Raw genomic sequence first — 20,743 nt, forward strand, 5'->3', positions numbered from 1 at the left:
ACCTTCCCCATAACCCCTTGCTCACAACCACACAGCGGACTTACTTAAAATTTTGGGATGACGTCAACCATTCTCTGGTACTCCAATTCACAGACTTTCGACAACAACCCAGCAACAATAATTTGGGATTTTGTAAATGGACCCCTTACCTCTGAATAATTTGGATAAAAGTCACTGGTGTGTCGTTGGTCTGGAAAGAGGAGTTTCCATCGAAGGTCTATTGTCATCCGTGTCACGGCACCAAATTGTTGAAGAATAATATAAAATCCAGTTCAGGAATCCCTTGTGTGGTTGAGAGTTTTATTCAGTAAGCTGGCGGTGGGCAGGACCAGCACAGATCGTGTCTGAGTTGGTGTGCCGACCCAGAGTAGCTCGGCGACAGGACTTTTATACAGTAAATTCATAGCACAAAAGGCAGGAAATACAAAAGCCAAGTGAGTGAAGTGAGGATGTGATCTGTGGCCAAATGTCATTATTGGGCATTTGGCATGACTGTCACTAAGTTCTAAATTACCCCATAGGGTGCTGTAGTGATTCAAGTCTATGTTGAAGCTACTTCCAAGGTGTCGTCTCTGCAGGGAGGTAGGAAGCTGATATTCAGGTCGACCACGGTGCTGTCACAATGCCTCATCATATGTAATGTATATATTACAAAAGAAATGAGATAAAAATGGGAAGTTTGATAAAACTTTACTTTATTGGGGTTCTAACATCGTGTAGTTCTCGGTACTGAAACATCAGCTGGTCTCAGGATGATGGACCGGGTCTTTCCTCGCCCCCGTTAGAATAAGTTCTAAACTCTAACTCTCTAAGTCTAAACTGGGACATCACGTGGTGGGCGTGTCAGTGGGCGTGTCCATCCGCCAACGCCGGATCAGGAACTCTTCAGCAGGAACTGGGACTCCCGGTACCGGTTCTATCTCTACGTCACACACACACTCCGGACCTTTAGCTAGCATGTTTAGCTAGCTAGTTAGCTAGCGCTCTTCCCGCCCTTCTTCTTCTTCTTCTGCGCCTGTTTCTTGGACGACCCGGTCGGTCTGGGCCCATCCTCTGATGGTTCTGGTACCGGCGTGGGCTCGGCTGGTTTCTGCTGCTGGACCGGCTCGCTGGCCGTCAGAACCTCCGGTGCTCCCGGTTCTGGACCTGGTTCTGGACCCGGTTCTGGACCCGGCTCGCCCGTCTCGGGTTCCGGTGTTGGTTCTGGACCCGGCTGGATCTCGTCCTGGGCCGGATGTGTCACCGGTTCTGGTTCTGGTTCCGGAGCCTTCGGAGTGGGCTCGGGGGGACTTTGTTCCCCCTCGGATTTAACCGCCTGAGACGGGTCAGAACCAGAATCCTCCTGGACCGGGCTTTTGCTGGTGAACTTGACGAAGGAAGAAGCGAGCGGATCTTGTTCCGGGTCGGGCAGCCCCGGGTTCTGGTTCTGGTTCTGCTCCGGTTCCGCCGGGCCCAGCAGGGAGGCGGCGAAGGCGTCCAGCCGGGCCTGCTCCCGCCTCAGCCGGGCCATGTCCTCGGTCAGGCCCGGGTCGGCCCGCTCCAGGTCCAGAACCTCCTGGGAGGTGAGGAACCCGGGTTGGGCCGGACTCTCAGAACTCTCAGAACCCTCTGACTCGGCCGCGGGGACGACAGAACCCTCCGACCCGTCCGCGGGGACGGCGGCGCCGCTGAGCCGGACTTCCCTGATCTTGTCGTACAGAACCGTCCTCTCGTCCTGCAGGGCCCGGCACAGCTGCTCCAGTTTATGGATCTTCACCACGAACAGCTCGTACTCTTTACCCTTCACTGTTCTCTGGAAGAACAAGGAGACAGATCCAATTTTCAATCCAATCCAATCCAATTTTATTTTATAATAATGACTTAGTTTTATTTAGCTCCTTCAAGGCACCCAGAGCTTTACAGAGATCATTATTCATTCATACACATCCTAGGGTGATATGGACCAAAAGTCATATCTCGATATTTTCTAGCTGAATGACGATACTCGATATATATCAATATTTTTTCTGTGCCATAATTGGGGTTTCCCCCAAAGCATTATAGCATAGCATCTCTGTTAGCATCTCTGTTAGCTTCATTTTTTCTGAGGCAAACCCTTAAAAAAACAGTCAGTTTTAATCCAAAGCCTCGTGCCAAATGTCACACAGGTTCCTTTATTAACAGAGGTCTGCACAATATCAAAATGTATAAAACAAATGAAATAAAAATAAACTGCCTGCATATATAGAATAAAAATGCTTCTTGAATAAAATAAAACAAATATCCCTTTCCTGCATAACAATTAAATTAAAATACACTGTACAATTAATACAACGTAGACAGTAACAGGCAGACTTTTCCACTGAGGTTGACAGTTGTGCAAATAACAAAACATTTGTACAAATCTCAAATAAAGCATTCAAGTCAATTTGTCACAAAATAAGCTATATCAAAATCGTAAAAATAGTTGTTTTTTTTTAAATCGATATAAACCATATTGTCTCATACCATATCGCATTTGAAAATATATCGATATATATTAAAATCTCGATATATATCGCCCAGCCCTATCACATCCTCACTGGTGGTGGCTGCTACGTTTGTAGCCACGGCTGCTACGTTTGTAGCCACGGCTGCTACGTTTGTAGCCAAAGCACAGCTGCTACGTTTGTAGCCACAGCTGCTACGTTTGTAGCCGCAACTGCTACGTTTGTAGCCACAGCTGCTACGTTTGTAGCCACAGCTGCTACGTTTGTAGCCACAGCTGCTACGTTTGTAGCCAAAGCTGCTACGTTTGTAGCCACGGCTGCTACATTTGTAGCCACGGTTGCTACGTTTGTAGCCACGGCTGCTACGTTTGTAGCCACAGCTGCTACGTTTGTAGCCACAGCTGCTACGTTTGTAGCCAAAGCTGCTACGTTTGTAGCCACGGCTGCTACGTTTGTAGCCACAGCTGCCCTGCAGACTGACGGAAGCGTGGCTGCCATATCGCGCCTAACGGCCCCTCCAACCACCACCAACATTCAAACACATTCATACACATTCACACGGGGCAGGTGGGTATGGTGTCTTGCCCGAGGACACTATGACAGCAACTGGGACAGAGCGGGATTCGAACGGCCGACCTTCATTGGACGACCCGCTCTACCACCTGAGCTACTGCCGCCCCACTTTATTTATATAGCGTCTATTACAGGGGTGTCCAACCCGCGAGTAAAATATGCCGCGACTGGAATCGAACCCGCGCCGCTGTACAGTATATAAGTAAAATAACTTATTTATAAACAGGTATATGGAGGAGTATATACGAGGAGTGTGATAAACAAATAAAATAGGGAAAAATGGTATATTATACTTGCTTGAGATATGTTTAGATATTTATGTGGATATTAATGTAGTATATATTATCTGTTGAGAGGAATAGTTCTAATTATGTAATATATGTTATATATTTATTATGTATGTAGCATATATTTATTTATAGGGATATTTATGTAGTTTATATAGTGTATATTTATATTTGTATTTTCTATATATTGATATTATCATGTAATGTTTATATTTTCTATATACTTATGGATAATTATGTAATAATAGGCATGTTTACGTAGTATTTATATAGACTATATTTATATGGATATTGTGTAGATATAATAATAACAATAATGTAAATTCATAGAGTTATAAAGGGGTAGGAAACTAGGAAAAAGTGTAAACTTCTTCCTACTCCTTTTTCGAACCTATGAGCATATGAAGATGTTACTGTTTTTATTTTTATTTTTTTATATACATGTTTGAAATAAATAAATTCATTCATTCAAATTCATTCATTCATTCACTTTAATTGATCGTCTTACAGCTATTGGTTTTTCTAAACAAGCAGTCGGTGGTTTGTAAATTATCTCACTGTCAGTAGAGGGTTCTACCTCTGATTTACTGCAGGTCCATAAGGGGTCAGTCCCACAAGGGTCAGTTCTTGGCCCTTTATTGTTTACTATATATAAATAACCTTGGACAGAACATTCCAAAATCAACCTTTCATTTCTATGCTGATGACTATACGTCATCACGCCTATACGGCTCTGCAGCCACTCCTGCAAAGGCTTTTGAATATCTACAATCTGCTTTTGACGGGGTACACGCACAGATTTGTCACCTGCAACTTGTTTTAAATTCAGAGAAAACCGGACCAGAACTCGTCCAGAACCGTCACTGATGTTTTTACAGACCCGTTATGTCCATAGATACTTTAACGCAAACTAGCGACGTAAGAAAGGCGGCACAAACTTTGCTAGGTGACGTTATCGTTGCTGTCGCTCCGTTTCAACCCAAACACAATAAAAATACTTTAATAACAGGTAAAAAATCTGTAAACTTAAATGATCTCAGTTTTACTAGGGTTTATTAAAACCTGGAGAAACAACTTCAGGAAGTGTTTGTCCTTGGGCGCCGGGACGGGACGTACCTCCTCAATCATGCCGGTCAGAGCCTTGTTGCAGTTCTCAAACCTCAGCTTCCACAGGTCCGACTCCTTCTCCAGATTCTTCATTTTCTCTGACATCTGAAAAAGAAATAAATACCGTCGGCTCTTTGTCTCAGGCTGTATTTGAAATTCAATTTTCTCTTTTATAAGAGACAAAAAAACACATTTTTGTATATCCCAACAACTCTTTCATTTAACAGTGCAAGCAAAACGTAACAAATATTAACCTCAGGCAGTTAGGATTAAGTGTTACCAGGTTTTATGACGTCACAGGTCGTTATTTCTAGCTGTTCCTCTCCTCTGCTCATTTAAGTCTCCCCCCGTCTTTTGTCTTTGGCGCCATCTGGTGGCCGTTTGTGGTAACTACAACCGGAAGTCCACCGCTCATCCGGTTCGCTGATTGATCGATTACAACCTGTCATGTTAATCTGTTTCATATACCGAGTTTTTTAATGGTTTTATTATTTACTTAGGATTGAATTGAATTGAAATGTTATTTTGAACATGAAACAGTATTAAAAACAAAACAAAACAATAATAAATAAATGTAAATAAGAAAACAAAAAGACAAAAATATAAATAAAAACATGCATCTGTCATAATTAACATGCTCAAAAGGAGTAGGAAGAAGTAAAAACTTATTAAATCCTACCCCCTAAACTCTATTTCATTATAATCAAAATTAATTTAATTTCTATACAAAACACAAAAGATCGGCTGTATTGTGAATGGGGCTGCCTACCTCAGTATACTTATATAATATACATACATGTATACATAATATATAATATAATTATACTTCTGACTTTAAAATAAATAGCTTAATAAGTGACTCTGATGTCTTAAACTACAATAAACTAAAATACACAATTTTATTTAGATTTACCGGGCACATTAGATGTATTTGCACAATATATCGGTATCGCTGATACCAGCCTGAATTTTAATCAATATCGGATCGGAAAGGAAATGGGTGGTATGGATCATCATTAGCTGCCGGACTCCAACGGTCCGACCCAGCAGAGCTGGTCCCGGTTTCTGTCGGTGCTTTGATCAAGATTGAAAGTGAAGTTCGACCCCACATTAGTAGTTAAGGTGAGGTGGGCGAGTTCCAACCGACCTCCTGGTTTTGTGCACCGTTGCCTTTTCTAATAAACGGTTGCATCATCTGCGTATGGATTACTTTCCTGCCTACACAGCATTCCTACAGAAGGGTTATCCGCTCCTCTTTAGGGACACGTTAGTCTAGCTAGAGTAGAAATTAGAGTAGGAGCTAGAGTAGACGCTAAAGTAGAAACTAGAGTAGGAGCTAGAGTAGAAACTAGAGTAGAAACTAGAGTAGAAACTAGAGTAGACGCTAAAGTAGAAACTAGAGTAGGAGCTAGAGTAGGAGCTAGAGGAGACGCTAAAGTAGAAACTAGAGTAGACGCTAAAGTAGAAACTAGAGTAGGAGCTAAAGTAGAAACTAGAGTAGACGCTAAAGTAGAAACTAGAGTAGAAACTAGAGTAGAAACTAGAGTAGGAGCTAGAGTAGGAACTAGAGTAGAAACTAGAGTAGGAGCTAAAGTAGAAACTAGAGTAGGAGCTAGAGGAGACGCTAAAGTAGAAACTAGAGTAGACGCTAAAGTAGAAACTAGAGTAGAAACTAGAGTAGACGCTAAAGTAGAAACTAGAGTAGGAGCTAAAGTAGAAACTAGAGTAGACGCTAAAGTAGAAACTAGAGTAGACGCTAAAGTAGAAACTAGAGTAGGAGCTAAAGTAGAAACTAGAGTAGACGCTAAAGTAGAAACTAGAGTAGACGCTAAAGTAGAAACTAGAGTAGAAACTAGAGTAGAAACTAGAGTAGACGCTAAAGTAGAAACTAGAGTAGAAACTAGAGTAGACGCTAAAGTAGAAACTAGAGTAGAAACTAGAGTAGAAACTAGAGTAGGAGCTAGAGTAGGAGCTAGAGTAGAAACTAGAGTAGAAACTAGAGTAGACGCTAAAGTAGAAACTAGAGTAGAAACTAGAGTAGACGCTAAAGTAGAAACTAGAGTAGAAACTAGAGTAGAAACTAGAGTAGACGCTAAAGTAGAAACTAGAGTAGAAACTAGAGTAGACGCTAAAGTAGAAACTAGAGTAGAAACTAGAGTAGAAACTAGAGTAGACGCTAAAGTAGAAACTAGAGTAGAAACTAGAGTAGACGCTAAAGTAGAAACTAGAGTAGAAACTAGAGTAGACGCTAAAGTAGAAACTAGAGTAGACGCTAAAGTAGAAACTAGAGTAGAAACTAGAGTAGACGCTAAAGTAGAAACTAGAGTAGAAACTAGAGTAGACGCTAAAGTAGAAACTAGAGTAGAAACTAGAGTAGAAACTAGAGTAGGAGCTAAAGTAGAAACTAGAGTAGAAACTAGAGTAGAAACTAGAGTAGACGCTAAAGTAGAAACTAGAGTAGGAACTAGAGTAGAAACTAGAGTAGGAGCTAAAGTAGAAACTAGAGTAGAAACTAGAGTAGACGCTAAAGTAGAAACTAGAGTAGAAACTAGAGTAGACGCTAAAGTAGAAACTAGAGTAGAAACTAGAGTAGAAACTAGAGTAGACGCTAAAGTAGAAACTAGAGTAGAAACTAGAGTAGACGCTAAAGTAGAAACTAGAGTAGAAACTAGAGTAGAAACTAGAGTAGACGCTAAAGTAGAAACTAGAGTAGAAACTAGAGTAGACGCTAAAGTAGAAACTAGAGTAGAAACTAGAGTAGACGCTAAAGTAGAAACTAGAGTAGACGCTAAAGTAGAAACTAGAGTAGAAACTAGAGTAGACGCTAAAGTAGAAACTAGAGTAGAAACTAGAGTAGACGCTAAAGTAGAAACTAGAGTAGAAACTAGAGTAGAAACTAGAGTAGGAGCTAAAGTAGAAACTAGAGTAGAAACTAGAGTAGAAACTAGAGTAGACGCTAAAGTAGAAACTAGAGTAGGAACTAGAGTAGAAACTAGAGTAGGAGCTAAAGTAGAAACTAGAGTAGAAACTAGAGTAGAAACTAGAGTAGACGCTAAAGTAGAAACTAGAGTAGACGCTAAAGTAGAAACTAGAGTAGAAACTAGAGTAGACGCTAAAGTAGAAACTAGAGTAGAAACTAGAGTAGACGCTAAAGTAGAAACTAGAGTAGACGCTAAAGTAGAAACTAGAGTAGAAACTAGAGTAGAAACTAGAGTAGACGCTAAAGTAGAAACTAGAGTAGACGCTAAAGTAGAAACTAGAGTAGAAACTAAAGTAGAAACTAGAGTAGACGCTAAAGTAGAAACTAGAGTAGAAACTAGAGTAGAAACTAGAGTAGACGCTGAAGTAGAAACTAGAGTAGAAACTAGAGTAGACGCTAAAGTAGAAACTAGAGTAGAAACTAGAGTAGACGCTAAAGTAGAAACTAGAGTAGAAACTAGAGTAGACGCTAAAGTAGAAACTAGAGTAGAAACTAGAGTAGAAACTAGAGTAGGAGCTAAAGTAGAAACTAGAGTAGAAACTAGAGTAGAAACTAGAGTAGACGCTAAAGTAGAAACTAGAGTAGAAACTAGAGTAGAAACTAGAGTAGACGCTAAAGTAGAAACTAGAGTAGAAACTAGAGTAGAAACTAGAGTAGACGCTAAAGTAGAAACTAGAGTAGAAACTAGAGTAGAAACTAGAGTAGACGCTAAAGTAGAAACTAGAGTAGAAACTAGAGTAGAAACTAGAGTAGGAGCTAAAGTAGAAACTAGAGTAGAAACTAGAGTAGAAACTAGAGTAGACGCTAAAGTAGAAACTAGAGTAGAAACTAGAGTAGACGCTAAAGTAGAAACTAGAGTAGACGCTAAAGTAGAAACTAGAGTAGAAACTAGAGTAGAAACTAGAGTAGACGCTAAAGTAGAAACTAGAGTAGATGCTAAAGTAGAAACTAGAGTAGACGCTAAAGTAGAAACTAGAGTAGAAACTAGAGTAGACGCTAAAGTAGAAACTAGAGTAGACGCTAAAGTAGAAACTAGAGTAGAAACTAGAGTAGACGCTAAAGTAGAAACTAGAGTAGACGCTAAAGTAGAAACTAGAGTAGACGCTAAAGTAGAAACTAGAGTAGACGCTAAAGTAGAAACTAGAGTAGACGCTAAAGTAGAAACTAGAGTAGACGCTAAAGTAGAAACTAGAGTAGGAGCTAGAGTAGAAACTAGAGTAGACGCTAAAGTAGGAGCTAGAGTAGAAACTAGAGTAGACGCTAAAGTAGAAACTAGAGTAGGGCCAGTTCCAATCCCCCCCTAGTCCTACTTTTCAGCACTAACCCTAAATTTTGCACGTTCCCATGAGGGTAGTGGTGTCCCAATTCCTCTTTGCATGTAGGGCTAGTGGACATAACGAAGGCTAGTGGACATAACGAGGGCTAGTGTGTATGAATCTAGCCCTTCAGAGCGAGGGATTTCAGATGCTGACTCGCTGACCGAGGGCTAGAGAATGATACCTCTAAACTTTGTCGTTTTTATAACGGAACCCAGTTTAATGATTTATGTGCTTCTATGCCTCCAAATATATTCTCTACTTTTCATTTGAATATTAGAAGTCTTTCTAGAAATTATGACAAATGTATTCATTATTTATCGTTACTCAAACAGGATTTTTCTGTTAATGCTTTATCAGAAACATGGCTTACAGAGAACTCTAGAGATACCTTTAAATTACCGAATTACAATTCAGCTCATTACATAAGAGAGAATAGATCTGGAGGTGGAGTATCTCTGTTTATTCATGGTGACTATGAATTTAAAATTAGGAATGATCTCTCTGAAATCAGATAGGGCTGAGGTGGAATCGTTTTTTTTTTAGCTCTCTTGTCTCTGAAAAAAAAGGTGAAAATAAATGTTATTGTTGGTGTTATCTACCGCCCACCTGACTTTGTTATCAAAGATTTTAATGAAAGTCTGTCCAGTTCTCTTGACCTTATAAGCAAAGAGGACAAACTCTGTTTCATTTTAGGAGATTTCAATATAAACCTTTTTAAAAATAATTTAGATACCCCCACTGGGGATTTTCTGGATATTCTTTATTCTAATTACTTTTTCCTTCTTATTCATAGATCTACACGAGTTAAAGAAAATTCAGCAACTTTGATTGATAACATCTTAAGTCGGCTCCTCTTTGGGGACACGTTCGTCTGCTGAAATCAAACCAGAGCGAGGACGTTACCCAACCGTCTAAACCCCCGGCGGTTTCCACCTACGATATCCATCTCCTTCTTGAAACGAACGTAGATCTCGTTGCTCTTGCCCAGCGTTGCCTGGAACTCGTCAAACTTCTGGCCGTAGAGGGCCAGCTGTGCACGGACAAAGAGACAAAGTCAGACTGATGCCAGCGTGGACATGAGTCTTTTCACGTTGGGACAGAAGAAGACATCAACACGCCTCACTGGTCCGTATCATTTATACACTTTCTGTCCTACAAAAACAGCTTGTAGACAAAGCTTTGCTGGATGAAACGCTGCAGCCGCAACACTCTGGTTACAGTTTAGTGGTTTTTCTACTGGACTGTAGTGCAAACTCTGTAAAAACCCTCCCACTGAAGTGTTCCTCAGGATGCTGAGTAGGGCGGTGTGTGTGGTCAGTAGGTGGCACTGTAGGACGTAGAGGGGTGCAGGGCGTAGAGGACGTAGAGGACGTAGAGGACGTAGAGGACGTAGAGGGTGTAGAGGGGTGCAGGGCTTCACTGAGGACGGGCAACGGGACTCGTGAGCTGGCAGACGCAAGTTTCAGCGGACATTTGAAAGGACTTGTGCCAGGGCTGGGGATCGATTCAAATGTCAAAAATCGATTCAATTCCGATTCTTAAGATTAAGAATCGATTATCAAGATTTTGCTCGATTTGGCTCAATTCAATTCGATTCCGATATCTATTTGGGTTAGTGTTATTAAAACAGTTTTTTGAGCTGTTGCATGAATTATATGACTGTAGTTCTGCAACATATTAATACTAGTATTATATTGAGATTCAACAGCAAGTATTGCAGCTAATGATGCTGTAAGGACCAATCAGCTCCCAGAATGCTGATAGAACTGAAACAGAAACATCGTGGGGCAGAATTACCAAACAGATCTAGGGAGGAAACAGAGACGTATGAAATCTTATTATTTATAAAGCATGTTATTTTGCCTCATTCAAATCATCAGATTGAAGCATCATAACTTCTCCTCAGCTGCCGGTTAACCTGCCGATCTTCCACCCACTTTTCTCCAGATTGTCGCTACGTTTCTCCATTTCCTGTTATCGCTTCCCTTATTTTCTTCTCTTTTCTAGCTTACTGCTATTTTTTTATTTTTCTTCTTCGTGCTACCGCTATTTTTATTTGTCTTCTTCGTTGCAGGGGTTGGCTTTGGCCTGGGGAGTTTAGTTCAGCATTCGCTTTAAATATATCTGGCGCCATCTAGCGTTGTAAATGGGTATAACGTCTAGACCCCGAATGTAAGACGACCCCCACTTTTTCAGTCTTAGGCCCCGTTTCCACGTAGCAAAAACGGTGGTGTTTTCATGCGTTTTGTTCGTTCGTTTACACGAAAACGAAGCTCAAATTCACCAAAAACCATCATTTCTGAAAACTCCGGCCAAAGTGGAGATTTTTAAAACCTCCGTCTTCACGTTTGCTTGTAAACGGAGAGAAACGGACGTTTAGGCTTCAGAACGTCACATTATGAGACAGAAACGTCACCAGTGTCATGAGTGACACCTGTGGTTACAATTAGTTTGTAACCGTCAATATTTTCTTGTATTTTACCTGTTTTATATTCTAACGTCACACTTAAAAGTAACTCCACTTCTCTGTCACTTCAAACCAAAGACTCTGGTTCATCTTGGAAGTAACTGGAAGTTACTCGTGTCATTTGTTGATGTTTTTTTCCAGGATTCTGATTGGCTAGCATGACTTTATCTTCTCGTTACACTGCCCCCTGTAGGTTTGGCTGCTCATAGCACCTTAACAGATATTTATGCAGGTTCCTGGAAATGATGGTATTTTTTAAAACGTAGAGGGGAAATATACGTTTTTGAGAAATTTTGAGAAAAAAGTCGAAATGTCGAGAAGTCGAAATTTTGAGAAAAAAGTCAAAATTTTAAGAAAACAGTCGAAATTTTGTGAAAAAAGTCGAAATATCGAGAAGAAAGTCGAAATTTTGTGAAAAAAGTCGAAATATCGAGAAGAAAGTCAAAAAGTAACTCCACTTCTCTGTCACTCCAAACCAAAGACTCTGGTTCATCTTGGAAGTAACTGGAAGTTACTCGTGTCATTTGTTGATGTTTTTTTCCAGGATTCTGATTGGCTAGCATGACTTTATCTTCTCGTTACACTGCCCCCTGTAGGTTTGGCTGCTCATAGCACCTTAACAGATATTTATGCAGGTTCCTGGAAATGATAGTATTTTTCTAAACGTAGAGGGGGAAATATCCGTTTTTGCTACGTGTAAACGTGGCCTTATTTCAATGCAGAAAACACAGTCTTATATTCAGGCCAATGCGGTAGTTGACGTTACCTGTCCGTTCCTTTCTAAGGTGACACAAAAAAGAGACCAGACGTCGAGCACCAGCTCAGAAACGTCAGCGTCCTCAGTGACACGCCCCTCTGGTCCAGGTGTGTGTGCTACCTGTCCAGGTGTGTGTGCTACCTGTCCAGTTGTGTGTGCTACCTGTCCAGGTGTGTGTGCTACCTGTCCAGGTGTGTGTGTGCTACCTGTCCAGATGTGTGTGCTACCTGTCCAGGTGTGTGTGCTACCTGTCCAGATGTGTGTGCTACCTGTCCAGGTGTGTGTGCTACCTGTCCAGATGTGTGTGCTACCTGTCCAGGTGTGTGTGCTACCTGTCCAGGTGTGTGTGCTACCTGTCCAGATGTGTGTGCTACCTGCCCAGATGTGTGTGCTACCTGTCCGGGTGTGTGTGCTACCTGTCCAGGTGTGTGTGCTACCTGTCCAGGTGTGTGTGCTACCTGTCCAGATGTGTGTGCTACCTGTCCAGATGTGTGTGCTACCTCCAGGTGTGTGTGCTACCTGTCCAGGTGTGTGTGCTACCTGTCCAGGTGTGTGTGCTACCTGTCCAGATGTGTGTGCTACCTGTCCAGATGTGTGTGCTACCTGTCCAGGTGTGTGTGCTACCTGTCCTAGGGGGTGTGTGTGTGTCGGCGACCCCTCTCTCGGGTATTCACCTGAGTTTGCATGACAGTCCCCTGCTCTCTGAGTGTTTGAGCCTGCAGCTTCCACTCTGCAGCCTGAACCAGTAACTGATCGGAGGAAGAGAACAGACAAGAGACAGACGCGTTACACTCGGGTCTTTACCTTCTTCTTCATGGCCAGCTCCTGCTCCTTCATAGCGAAGCATTTCTTTGTTTTGTCAATAGCCTCCCTAAGCAACTACGGCGACAGAGACAACACACAGTCAATGTGCGCGGAGGAAGGATATCTGACATTTCACACATATAGAAATGAAAACACATATATTAGGATGTGACTGGTCCTGTAAGGTAGAAACTAGAGTAGGAGCTAGAGTACAAGCTAGTATAGAAGCTAGCATAGAAGCTAGAGTAGAAGCTAGAGTAGGAGTTAGAGTACAAGCTATTATAGAAGCTAGCATAGAAGCTAGAGTAGTAGCTAGATTAGGAGCTAGAGTACAAGCTAGTACAGAAGCTAGCATAGAAGCTAGTGTAGGAGCTAGAGTACAAGCTAGTATAGAAGCTAGCATAGAAGCTAGAGTAGAAGCTAGAGTAGAAATTACAATAGAAGCTAGACTAGGAGTAATAGTGGAAGCTAAGGTAGGAGCTAGAATAGAAACTAGAGTAGAAATTAGACTAGTAGGTAGAGTAGAGGCTAGAGTAGAAACTACACTAGGAGCTAGACTAGGAGCTAGAGTACAAGCTAGTATAGAAGCTAGCATAGAAACTAGTGTAGGAGCTAGAGTTGAATTGTGCTATATAAATACATTTGCCTTGCCTTGCCTAGAGTACAAGCTAAACTAGTAGCTAGAGTAGAAACTAGAGTAGGAGCTAGAGTACAAGCTAATATAGAAGCTAGCATAGAAGCTAGAGTAGAAGCTAAAGTAGAAACTAGAGTAGAAACTAGAGTAGGAGCTAGACTAGGAGCTAAAATAGAATCTAAAGAAGGAGGTTGGGGTAGAAGATAGACTAGAAACTACAATAAAAGCTTGAGTAGGAGTCAGAGTAGAAGCTAGAGTAGATGCTAAAGTAGAAGCTAGAGTAGAAAGTAGACTAGGAGCTAGAGTAAAAACTAAACTAGGCCCTAAAGTAGAAGCTAAAGTAGGAGCTAGAGTAAAAGATATACTAGGAGCTGGAATAGAAGCTGGAGTAGGAGTTAGAGTAGAAACTAGACCAAGAGGTAAAGTAGAAGTTAGTGTAGGAGCTAGAGTAGGGGCTAGAGTTGGAGCTAGCATAGAAACTAGAGTATGAGCTAGAGTAGATGCTAAAGTAGAAGCTAGAGTAGAAACTAGATGAGGAACTAATGTAGAAACTACAATAGAAGCTGGAGTAGAAGTTAGAGTAGAAGCTAGAGTAGAAGCTAGAGAAGGAGCTAGAGTAGATGCTAAAGTAGGAACTACAATAGAAGCTACAGTGAAAACTAGACTAGGAGCTAGACTAAACACAAGACAAGAGTGGACGCTAGAGTAGGAAGTAGACTAAGAGGTAGAGTACAAACTATAGTATGAGTTAGAGTACGAGCTAAAGTAGGAGCTAGAGTAGATGCTAAAGTAGGAACTACACTATGAGCGTGACTAGAAGCTAGACTAGGAGCTAGACTAGGAGCTAGCCTAGGAGCGAGGTTAGCAGGCTAGGATACTCACGTATTCCTTCTCCCTCTTGTGTCGGGCCTCGGCCTCGGCTAGCTGAGCGTTAGCCTGCTGTAGCTTAGCCTCCGTTAGCTTGTGCTGCACGTCGCGGTGCTTGTCGATCTTCTCCAGGTTCTGCAGGAGAAGGGGGACCAAGGGTTACTGCTGGTCTAGGGTCCAGATCCAGACCTGCAGGTCCTCTACAGACCACTAGGGTCCAGATCCAGACCTGCAGGTCCTCTACAGACCACTAGGGTCCAGATCCAGACCTGCAGGTCCTCTACAGACCACTAGGGTCCAGATCCAGACCTGCAGGTCCTCTACAGACCACTAGGGTCCAGATCCAGACCTGCAGGTCAAAATTCCGACTTTTTTCTAGACTTTTTTCTCAAAATTCCGACTTTTTTCTCAAAATTTCGACTTTTTCTCAAAATTGCAACTTTTTTTTCAAAATTTTGACTTTTTTCTCGACCTTTTCTCAAAATTCCGACTTTGTTCTCAAAATTCCGACTTTTTTCTCAACTTTTTTCTCAAAATTCCGACTTTTTTCTCAAAATTTCGACTTTTTTCTCAAAATTCAGACCTTTTTCTCTACTTTTTCTCAAAATTTCAACTTTTTCTCAAAATTTTGTCTTTTTTCTCGACTTTTTCTCAAAATTTTGACTTTTTCCTCGACCTTTTCTCAAAATTTCGACTTTTTTCTCGACTTTTTCTCAAAATTTCAACTTTTTCTCAAAATTTTGACTTTTTTCTCAAAATCTTGACTTTTTTCTCGACTTTTTCTCAAAATTTTGACTTTTTTCTCGACCTTTTCTCAAAATTTCGACTTTTTTCTCGACTTTGCCTCAAAATTTCAACTTTTTTCTCAAAATTCCGACTTTTTCTCAACTTTTTCTCAAAAACTGCAGGTCCTCTACAGACCACTAGGGTCCAGATCCAGACCTGCAGGTCCTCTACAGACCACTAGGGTCCAGGTTCAGGTCCTCACCTCCTCCCTCCTCTCACACTGGGCCATTAATCCCTCCAGCTTGTCTGTCAGGTGCAGGTTCTCGGTGCAGAGCTTGTGGTTCCGGTTGCTGTGCTGCTGGATCTGGTCCTGGATCTCCGTCAGCATGTCCGTGAAGTGGGACGTGATCTCCGTCCTCTTGTCCTCGTCCTCGCGGCGAAGCAGCAGCGTCTCCTCCTGGACATGGAATCACACAGAATCACACACGGAATCAGACGCATTAATAACTCGTGGCCACAAATTAATAACTCGTGTCCACGCATTAATAACTCGTGGCCACGCATTAATACTTCGTGGCCACGCATTAATAACTCATGGCCACAAATTAATAACTCGTGTCCACGCATTAATAACTCATGGCCACAAATTAATAACTTGTGGCCACGCATTAATAACTCGTGGCCACGCATTAATAACTCGTGGCCATGCATTAATACTTCGTGGCCACGCATTAATAACTCGTGGCCACGCATTAATAACTCGTGGCCACGCATTAATAACTCGTGGCCACGCATTAATAACTCGTGGCCACGCATTAATAACTCATGGCCACGCATTAATAACTCGTGGCCACGCATTAATAACTCGTGGCCACGCATTAATAACTCGTGGCCATGCATTAATACTTCGTGGCCACGCATTAATAACTCGTGGCCACACATTAATAACTCGTGGCCACGCATTAATAACTCGTGGCCCCGCATTAATAACTCGTGGCCACGCATTACTAATTCTTGGCCACACATTAATAACTCGTGGCCACACATTAATAACTCGTGGCCACGCATTAATAACTCATGGCCACGCATTAATAACTCATGGCCACACATTAATTATCTCGTGGCCACGCATTAATAACTCGTGGCCACGCATTAATAACTCATGGCCACGCATTAATAACTCGTGGCCACGCATTAATAACTCATGGCCACGCATGAATTATCTCATGGCCACGCATTAATAACTCGTGGCCACGCATTAATAACTCGTGGCCACACATTAATAACTCGTGGCCACGCATTAATTATCTCATGGCCACGCATTAATAACTCGTGGCCACGCATTAATACCTTGTGGCCACACATTAATAACTCATGGCCACAAATTAATAACTCGTGTCCACGCATTAATAACTCATGGCCACAAATTAATAACTTGTGGCCACGCATTAATAACTCGTGGCCACGCATTAATAACTCGTGGCCATGCATTAATACTTCGTGGCCACGCATTAATAACTCGTGGCCACGCATTAATAACTTGTGGCCACTTATTAATAACTCGTGGCCACGCATTAATAACTCGTGGCCATGCATTAATACTTCGTGGCCACGCATTAATAACTCGTGGCCACGCATTAATAACTCGTGGCCACGCATTAATAACTCGTGGCCACGCATTAATAACTCGTGGCCACGCATTAATAACTCATGGCCACGCATTAATAACTCGTGGCCACGCATTAATAACTCGTGGCCACGCATTAATAACTCGTGGCCATGCATTAATACTTCGTGGCCACGCATTAATAACTCGTGGCCACACATTAATAACTCGTGGCCACGCATTAATAACTCGTGGCCCCGCATTAATAACTCGTGGCCACGCATTACTAATTCTTGGCCACACATTAATAACTCGTGGCCACACATTAATAACTCGTGGCCACGCATTAATAACTCATGGCCACGCATTAATAACTCATGGCCACGCATTAATTATCTCATGGCCACGCATTAATAACTCGTGGCCACGCATTAATAACTCGTGGCCACGCATTAATAACTCATGGCCACGCATTAATAACTCGTGGCCACGCATTAATAACTCATGGCCACGCATGAATTATCTCATGGCCACGCATTAATAACTCGTGGCCACGCATTAATAACTCGTGGCCACACATTAATAACTCGTGGCCACGCATTAATTATCTCATGGCCACGCATTAATAACTCGTGGCCACGCATTAATAACTTGTGGCCACACATTAATTATCTCATGGCCACACATTAATAACTCGTGGCCACGCATTAATAACTTGTGGCCACACATTAATTATCTCATGGCCATGCATTAATACTTCGTGGCCACGCATTAATAACTCGTGGCCACGCATTAATAACTTGTGGCCACTTATTAATAACTCGTGGCCACGCATTAATAACTCGTGGCCATGCATTAATACTTCGTGGCCACGCATTAATAACTCGTGGCCACGCATTAATAACTCGTGGCCACGCATTAATAACTCGTGGCCACGCATTAATAACTCGTGGCCACGCATTAATAACTCATGGCCACGCATTAATAACTCGTGGCCACGCATTAATAACTCGTGGCCACGCATTAATAACTCGTGGCCATGCATTAATACTTCGTGGCCACGCATTAATAACTCGTGGCCACACATTAATAACTCGTGGCCACGCATTAATAACTCGTGGCCCCGCATTAATAACTCGTGGCCACGCATTACTAATTCTTGGCCACACATTAATAACTCGTGGCCACACATTAATAACTCGTGGCCACGCATTAATAACTCATGGCCACGCATTAATAACTCATGGCCACGCATTAATTATCTCATGGCCACGCATTAATAACTCGTGGCCACGCATTAATAACTCGTGGCCACGCATTAATAACTCATGGCCACGCATTAATAACTCGTGGCCACGCATTAATAACTCATGGCCACGCATGAATTATCTCATGGCCACGCATTAATAACTCGTGGCCACGCATTAATAACTCGTGGCCACACATTAATAACTCGTGGCCACGCATTAATTATCTCATGGCCACACATTAATAACTCGTGGCCACGCATTAATAACTTGTGGCCACACATTAATTATCTCATGGCCACGCATTAATAACTCGTGGCCACGCATTAATAACTTGTGGCCACACATTAATTATCTCATGGCCACGCATTAATAACTTGTGGCCACACATTAATTATCTCATGGCCACGCATTAATAACTCGTGGCCACACATTAATAACTCGTGGCCACGCATTAATAACTTGTGGCCACACATTAATTATCTCATGGCCACACATTAATAACTCGTGGCCACGCATTAATAACTCGTGGCCCCGCATTAATAACTCGTGGCCACGCATTACTAATTCTTGGCCACACATTAATAACTCGTGGCCACACATTAATAACTCGTGGCCACGCATTAATAACTCATGGCCACGCATTAATAACTCATGGCCACGCATTAATTATCTCATGGCCACGCATTAATAACTCGTGGCCACGCATTAATAACTCGTGGCCACGCATTAATAACTCATGGCCACGCATTAATAACTCGTGGCCACGCATTAATAACTCATGGCCACGCATGAATTATCTCATGGCCACGCATTAATAACTCGTGGCCACGCATTAATAACTCGTGGCCACACATTAATAACTCGTGGCCACGCATTAATTATCTCATGGCCACGCATTAATAACTCGTGGCCACGCATTAATAACTTGTGGCCACACATTAATTATCTCATGGCCACACATTAATAACTCGTGGCCACGCATTAATAACTTGTGGCCACACATTAATTATCTCATGGCCACGCATTAATAACTCGTGGCCACGCATTAATAACTTGTGGCCACACATTAATTATCTCATGGCCACGCATTAATAACTTGTGGCCACACATTAATTATCTCATGGCCACGCATTAATAACTCGTGGCCACACATTAATAACTCGTGGCCACGCATTAATAACTTGTGGCCACACATTAATTATCTCATGGCCACGCATTAATAACTCGTGGCCACACATTAATAACTCGTGGCCACGCATTAATAACTTGTGGCCACACATTAATTATCTCATGGCCACACATTAATAACTCGTGGCCACGCATTAATAACTTGTGGCCACACATTAATTATCTCATGGCCACGCATTAATAACTCGTGGCCACGCATTAATAACTTGTGGCCACACATTAATTATCTCATGGCCACGCATTAATAACTTGTGGCCACACATTAATTATCTCATGGCCACGCATTAATAACTCGTGGCCACACATTAATAACTCGTGGCCACGCATTAATAACTTGTGGCCACACATTAATTATCTCATGGCCACGCATTAATAACTCGTGGCCACACATTAATAACTCGTGGCCACGCATTAATAACTTGTGGCCACACATTAATTATCTCATGGCCACACATTAATAACTCGTGGCCACGCATTAATAACTCGTGGCCACGCATTAATAACTCGTGGCCACGTATTAATTATCTCATGCCACGAGTTAATATTTCGTGGCCCCCCTGGCAGGGCCCCGTACCCACCCCCCCCCCAGGTCCTAGTGCCCCCTCACCCTCATAAGTTGGTAGTGTGCCTGCAGCTCCCTGCACAGCGCCTCCAGCTCGCTGCGTGCCGCCGTGCTCCCGCTCAGCTGCCGCTGCTGCCGCCGCAGCCGCTGCTCGTCCCCGCGGCGCGCCGCCGCCTGCAAACAAAACGCAGACGTCTCACTCGGGGCCTCGTGAACGCAGCACGTCTGGGTTTTAGGTCTTGCAGAGTTTCTCACCAGCTCGGCGTACTTGCGCAGCAGCGCCTCCAGCTGGTCCTCGGGGGACGACGCGGCGTCCAGACTCTTCCTGACGAGGGAAACGTCTGTGGGGGATAAGCACAAGTCACGTGATCCGACAGGAGTAAACTCACCTGGACCCAAATGTCTAAAGTCTAAAGGAACTAATTACTCAGAGACGTACGCTGCTCCGAAATCCCGTACTAAACAGTATATAGTCAAATAGTTTACTTAAGTTCGGCACACTTTTGAGTAAATATCAGTAGTATTTATGCATTAATTGGGACGTACTACTCAGAGCCACACGTCACTTCCTGCCGTTGGGAGGGGGAGTAGTTACCATGGTAACAACTCCTGTCACAGCAGCAGTAGCAGCTCTGCTCCGCTCTTTCAAACAAGATGACATCATATCATATTATTATATACGAATATTTTAATTTTAATTTTAATATTTTTAATTTTATTATATACGAATATTTTTAATATTAATATTATATTGATAATAAAAAAAACTTACAGTGCCAAGGCCTTGCCAAGGGCCTTGGCACTTACAATGCCAAGGCCCTATTGTATCTGTAGGAATTTTTTTTTCTTCTTTTTCTTGTTTTTCTTTTTCTGACAAAAGGAGGGTCTTTTTCCCCCTAAACGTGCCCCAAAAGTCACCAAATTTTGCACCAAGCCAGGCCTGGCGAAAAATTTGAGAAATTTGAGGCAGAGAAGTAAATCATTTCATCCTACGGCTAGGACGATTCGCGGAGGTAGGACAACTCAGCAGAACCCGGCTTGGGTGTACATGGATCTATAAGTCTGATATGTGATGACATTATTAAAAGTATGACATTTATCTGGCTTCATTTCACCACCTCACCGCCTGCGTCGCCAGTTCCCCAGAT

The 20,743-nt window shown here is 42.5% G+C and overlaps 1 protein-coding gene across 2 annotated transcripts in view; it reads right to left on the bottom strand.

The window, feature by feature from the left end:
• Positions 1-678: 678 nt before the first annotated feature.
• The window catches only part of txlnba (taxilin beta a), a 22,835-nt gene continuing 2,770 nt past the window's right edge, over positions 679-20,743 (bottom strand). Inside the window, exons 4-11 of one of the 2 annotated variants that reach the window (XM_061746495.1) lie at positions 19,851-19,936; positions 19,641-19,769; positions 15,252-15,446; positions 14,279-14,398; positions 12,633-12,707; positions 9,672-9,764; positions 4,445-4,540; positions 679-1,792 (exon numbers count right to left, since the gene is read on the bottom strand). In XM_061746495.1, the coding sequence (XP_061602479.1) occupies positions 974-1,792; positions 4,445-4,540; positions 9,672-9,764; positions 12,633-12,707; positions 14,279-14,398; positions 15,252-15,446; positions 19,641-19,769; positions 19,851-19,936 (1,613 nt within the window). In that variant the 3' untranslated portion in view covers positions 679-973. Of the gene's footprint in view, positions 1,793-4,444; positions 4,541-9,671; positions 9,765-12,632; positions 12,708-12,762; positions 12,838-14,278; positions 14,399-15,251; positions 15,447-19,640; positions 19,770-19,850; positions 19,937-20,743 lie in introns of both variants that reach the window. The other variant, XM_061746494.1, reaches the window with a different exon arrangement.

The sequence above is a fragment of the Cololabis saira genome, chromosome 18, assembly GCF_033807715.1.
Source record: "Cololabis saira isolate AMF1-May2022 chromosome 18, fColSai1.1, whole genome shotgun sequence".
In the NCBI taxonomy this organism is placed as follows: domain Eukaryota; kingdom Metazoa; phylum Chordata; class Actinopteri; order Beloniformes; family Belonidae; genus Cololabis; species Cololabis saira.